The sequence below is a fragment of the Nymphaea colorata genome, chromosome 1 (genome assembly GCF_008831285.2).
Source record: "Nymphaea colorata isolate Beijing-Zhang1983 chromosome 1, ASM883128v2, whole genome shotgun sequence".
NCBI lineage: Eukaryota > Viridiplantae > Streptophyta > Magnoliopsida > Nymphaeales > Nymphaeaceae > Nymphaea > Nymphaea colorata.
In genome coordinates this window covers 26,430,376-26,436,290 of record NC_045138.2, presented here as the reverse complement: position 1 = coordinate 26,436,290, position 5,915 = coordinate 26,430,376, and the positions used below count along the sequence as shown (strand labels likewise).

Sequence of the window (5,915 nt, the reverse complement as noted above, 5' to 3'; positions counted from 1 at the left end):
CACTTGAAAGTATTTACTTCTTGCTTCACTTCTAATGTGAGTTTCAGATTTTCCCAAAAAAATCAGACAACATTCTCCTCACAAACAAAATGGCATATAGATAAATAAACCTTTTCTCTAATTTATAAAAAGGCAAAAAAATTACATGGGTCGTACAACCTTTTTTATTAAAAAATTATATCACCAAAAAAAAAGTCTGACCTTCTTTGAATTATGTACACCCTAGGAGGAGTTCACTGATAAGAACAAGTGCAACTACCAAAAAACACAGTCCTTCAAGTTAAAGAAAGCTTGTAGTTCAAGGGTTCACCTACTTGCTAGAGGGTTTCCTATATGAAAACAACTAAGTACACGAACAAATATAAACTCAAATGCATCTATATCTGGGGAATGTACTAGACGAAATCAAAACTTAGGTTTTAAAATAATCACCAACAAGAGCTCTGCCTAGTTGGCTAAGAGAAAAACTTAAAATCAAGCTATTGGGATCTTGCATCTTTTGGTATAGTCTCACTTGGTCTTGCCTTATTGTAGCTTATTTACTAAAGAAATAAAAATATCTTGTAAATGGTTTGTGTCAAAGCTCTTATTTGTGTCTGTGTGATCAGCATTGACTGTGAATTGGGGTTGCTTTAAACTACTTATATATATACACAAACAAATATAAACTTAATGACATATATATTCAGAGAATATAGTATACTAGACTAACTATAAAGTTCGTTTCAAAATAATGACCAACAAGAGCTTTGTCTACTTTAAAACTTAAACCAAAGTATTTTGAACTCGCATTGTTCTCACTTGAGCTTGCATAATTGTAACTTATTTAACAAACGAACAAAAAGAACTTGCCAATGAATGATCTCAGAGCTCTTATTTGTGCTGCTTTGTGCGCCCATGTGATGAACATTGACTGTGAATTGAGCTTTGTTTTTTCAGATTTTGTACACATTTATTTATTTATTACTTCTCCCGGCTCTCAATTCTCCACCTAACAACCTTTCGGCCTTGGGGCTACTACAAATTTTGGTGCATGATAAATGCCCTCACCCAATGCAGGATGGAAGGTGAAGAATGTTGCTGGCCTCTCCTGTGACTTCTTCTTCCTCTCATAGGGTTCTCTTCTCTTCCTACCGATCGTTTAGGAATCTGCGTCTCCCTTCTGTCTCTGGCAACATGCAGGCCCATGCATTCGCGAGAAACCCCTTGAGAGCCAACACCCACGACGCCGTCGACAGTTCTTCGTTGAACTCGGCAGTTTCCGCCCTAAGATCAGCACTGAGTTGCAGCAATCAGGATGCTCTACGTGATTTCAAGGTGTTGTTCTTCAAGAAGGGCAAGCCTCTCGCTCGCTCCGACTTGGGTACCTTTGAAGACGCCTGTCCTCTGTGGCGGATTGGGTGGAGAAGCATGTCCGATTGCAAAATTTTGATGGGTAGGTCCGAGATTCAGCTGATCGAGGACAGGTTGGTGTATCTCGGGAAGAAGGGCGGTGTCATCTACTGGGCCATGGACGTCACCGACGCAGAGAATTCGAGCTTCGAACCAGCGCAGCGGGATCGATCGGCCTACGTCGAGCTTCGGACGTTGATGGTCGCCACGGATTGGGCGGATGCTGATGCGATGGGGGAATTGGCTGTCGCTGGTCATGTGGGCATTCTCTGTCTTATTTTCTTCTTATGCTTGATTATAATTCAACTTAATAAGTATGTGATTCCTTCCCCTCGTTTCAGTTGAAATAGTGAACTGATATGCATATTCAGTGGTGCTTTGTGAATTATCAATGTGGTTTATGTGTTGCCTTGGCAGCAACTGGATGGGTCCTTATTCTCGTATCGTGGATCAACTGTGGGCTATAACTTTGAGTTCGAACATACATTCTTTTTTTTCTATGATTCAAGCAATGAAACCCTGACAGATCTTATCTATTTATTGGTGGTGTCTTATCAGTGACTTTGCTGAGGTTTGACTCAATTAAGATATGTAAACTCGTCGTGCTTGATGGATACGTGTATCCGCTAATTTAATTTGCAAGGAGTCACTCATAAATTGGCTTGGAAGATCCAGGAGGAGAATTTGTAATCTATCTGGCTATTATCCAATAACTGCATGCTTCGGGGATCAAATCCATCAAGCTGGCTTGTACCAGGCGACGGTGGTTATTCTGTTAGTTATTAATTGATCGTAGCTTTGGTTATTCAGCATGCATCACATTTTCTAAACTTATTCCTGAGTTTTATTTGAGGACGGTTAGCTCGTATTAGAAGCGCAAGCAAGAGAAAAAAAAAAAGCCAGGGTCTTAGTCTATCCATAGCAGTGCTGCAGTGACACAATACTGCTAACTCCCCATAGTAACTGATATTATGAAGGAATCTGTTTTTCTTTTCATGAAGTTGTCTGATCAAAGGATTAAAATTTTAAGCTTTTGGACCTTGGTGTCATGCTACCTAGCACAAGTTCCTTTTGTACTTTATTGTCAGTGTCTTTATGTTGTACGATGATCAGTTTTTAACACTAACATCTTTTTCTTTCAGGCAAAGGCATTGCTAGAATGGCATAATACCTCACGTTTTTGTGGCCATTGTGGAACAAGGAATAGACCTATTGATGCTGGACGACGGAAACAATGTTCAAATGAATTATGCAAGAAGAGAGTGTATCCTCGTGTTGACCCTGTATGTTGGTTATTTAAATCTATTATCCGTTGTACTGGATTTTGCTTTTAATGAAAGGGCACAAGTATCCCTGTTTCAGACCAATTTGCTGAATAAGTTGAACGAATTGAGCAGGTTGTCATTATGTTAGTCATTGACAAAGAAAATGATCGTGTGCTGTTGAGCCGCCAATCCAGATATGTGCCTCGTATGTGGAGTTGCCTTGCTGGTTTTCTTGAGGTAATGTTCTTCATGCACCTCCATACATAATATATGTTATTGCTGAATGTGAAAGGGGTAAGACACTTTTGCAAACATAACCATGAGATGAAGACGAAACAATGGCCAGAAGTGGCCATTTATGGAGGAAAACAGATTGGAGATACACACACATATATGTGCATGTATTCACAATTTGCGAACTCTACACAAAAACATATGCATGCATGTGTGACGAAACTGCCATGCTTTTTGCATCTTTGGTTTCATATTCTGGAAGGAACAATAACTGATTAAAATGTTTTATTGCCGAGGGAACCAGGGCAAGGATGGCAGTCATGAATGTTTTGAGAGTTAAGCCAAGGGGAAAGAGAAAATTCCTCGGATATTATAAATTAAGCAGCACTTTTGAAGGCAAACTAGAACATGAAAGATACAATTATTCATGCTGATGATGATTTTAATAATTTAATTTGAACTAAGTTGACCATTATGTATTTTAATTATAAATTTTTTCCTTAGCCAGGAGAAAGCTTGGAAGAAGCTGTGAGGAGAGAGACATTTGAAGAGACTGGCATTGAAGTGGGAGATGTTATTTATCATAGTTCTCAGCCATGGCCAGGTACATTTACATGGTCTCTTCCACACTAAAGCAAAATTCCTGTCGACAATGAACCGGTATTAATGTGGAGGAGTAAAGGACTAATTGTGTTTCAGTTTGCTCAAGTTTCTTTTTTGTGCTTTCTTTGGTTAACTGGAATTTGGTTGACATTGAAAAGTCAAAGTTATTGGTTTGGGTCTAGTTTCACCAGTTCTCAAACTTGTTCTAGACTGTATCAGCATCATACTTGATGCCCATAAGATAAGTAATAGGTGGGGAATGACAGAATTTGAACCCATGACAATATGTACCCAAAACAAAAGCACTACCAGACTGTACTACATCCATTTCAATAGTTGTAGTGTCATTGTAGAGAATCCTCGTCTTCTTTTCCACACTGCTATTTGCAATTTTTTCTGTTTGGTCTCATAAATAAAATAAAAGAGTTAGAATTATGCATGTCGTACATCAGTGGAATTTTATATGTCTAACTCATATTGGTAAAGCTTGTCTCTTACATACTATGTGCTATAGGTCAGAATAATATTGAGGAAACTAAGAGGTCCACTGGAGCAAATTCCTGAGGCGCAATTGCCATTTCTAGCTGAGATATCTAGTAAAATGTGCCTAGAGCACTCTGAGGATCAAGTGAAAAGGAAGAAGGTGGAGGCACCTATGTGTTGTTGTTGTGTCAAAAGGTGGAGACTAGGTTTCTGAAAGTACAGGTTTCCCACCAAAAAAGGGGTTGTAGATGGATGAGTAGAAAAGGCAGTGGGTGATGGTGGTACAAAAATAGACTATCGTCAATAGGTGTTTGATCTGCAGACCTCTTGATTGAGGCATGTCTTATTGCTTAGTGTCATAAGGCCCAGGAGTGCACTTAGATCTTTTTGCGCATTAGGCCTATGCTTGGGAGCACAGGTTGCCTCAGATTAAGATGTCTTTTGTGCTTTGAGGCATGTTATTTGATACACCAGAATGATTGGTAGGTGAAGCCTATACTTTTGAACAAGAACCTGATTTTCAGAATAAACTATTTTGAATGAATTGATGAACTGAATACATTGAACTCCCACAATTGCCATGGTGAAAGAATGTTGTGATGGATATGGAAAAAAATTAGAATTTAATGTTTTTAATCTGATTTTCTTTTGCTTTCTGTTAATTCCTAAAATTTTGCTACTTTCTAGAGGCATCAGTGAACATAAATCTGAAAATCATTTTGTCGTGTTTCTGATATGGGAAACCTATGGGTCACAATAGGTCTTTTGGCTGTTGTGTTATGAGCATATTTACATGTATAGTCAATAATGAAATAAAGAACCGATTTTAGGTCCTTGTGCACAGAATTTTCCCAGGTGGTTGGACATGTGACAATTATGCCAGCTTTTTATAATTCCTTTTCATAATTTTATCATTTCTATCTGCACATTATTTTGCAGTTGGCCCAAGTAGCATGCCATGCCAGCTGATGGTGGGTTTCTTTGCATATGCAAATTCCTTAGAGATACAAGTGGACAAGGAAGAATTAGAAGGTACTACCATTTCAAGCTCATCCCTGCAGTTGTTAGGAACTACTGTGGAGGATAGGTCCATGCAAACAAGTCAGTGTACCATGTCGTTTCATGGTTGGCAGAATCATGAAACTCACTCCTTCCCTCTCTCTCTTTGTCTGTGTGGTGCATTTGACTGCCAAAATATATTTTTCATGGTTCACGTGCTTCACTGTATAGGAGAAAAATAGATACTTTATCACTATATGAGACACGTGAAACCTATTTGTATATAGATACACACTTTGATTGCATAGAAGATTGTGCATTTATGTAATGTTTTACACACTGGTGAAAAATGGAACATGACTGATTGATCCTAACTTTGTGCTTCTAGATGCACGATGGCATAGTAGAGAAGACGTTAAAAAAGCTTTGACGTTTGCCGAGTACAAGAAAGCACAGATGTCCACAGCTGTTAAAGTTAGCCATATGTGTATGGGTGTCGAGAAAGGCCAGGTGTCCTCAACTGACTTCAACATAGAAAGTGGAGAGCTTGCTCCAATGTTTGTTCCAGGGCCATATGCCATTGCGCACCATTTAATTTCTCACTGGGCAAATCATGGTGCTTTCGGAATTGCTGACCTACCTCGAAGGCACTCATGTGGCACACCAAACTTATAGATGGACCCTATCCTCTTCTTTGCTTCAGATATTGTCCATGTGGAGATAAAATATTGCTTCTTTATTTACTGTAAAATTGTTGTCTTTTTGTTGTAGTAAGTTCGTTGTCTACTGTAAAACGCTAAAGTTATTAACTCTTAAGACACCATCCAAATCCAAAATCTCAGAAAAATCAGGTTCTATGTACTACTTCTGAAGACCGCCTTGAGGGTTTCCAAGGTAACTTACTGGTGAATAGGCAACCATGCTTTGTGTTATTCTGTA

At 38.7% G+C, this 5,915-nt stretch overlaps 1 protein-coding gene across 1 annotated transcript; it reads left to right on the top strand.

Annotated features, from left to right (window-relative positions):
- Positions 1–1,000: 1,000 nt before the first annotated feature.
- On the top strand, positions 1,001–5,915 carry LOC116246073 (nudix hydrolase 19, chloroplastic). Its single transcript, XM_031617763.2, has 6 exons — positions 1,001–1,650; positions 2,535–2,675; positions 2,790–2,894; positions 3,396–3,495; positions 4,917–5,009; positions 5,365–5,915. The coding sequence occupies exons 1-6, from the start codon at positions 1,075–1,077 to the stop codon at positions 5,649–5,651; spliced, it is 1,302 nt and encodes a 433-aa protein (XP_031473623.1). The 5' UTR covers positions 1,001–1,074; the 3' UTR covers positions 5,652–5,915.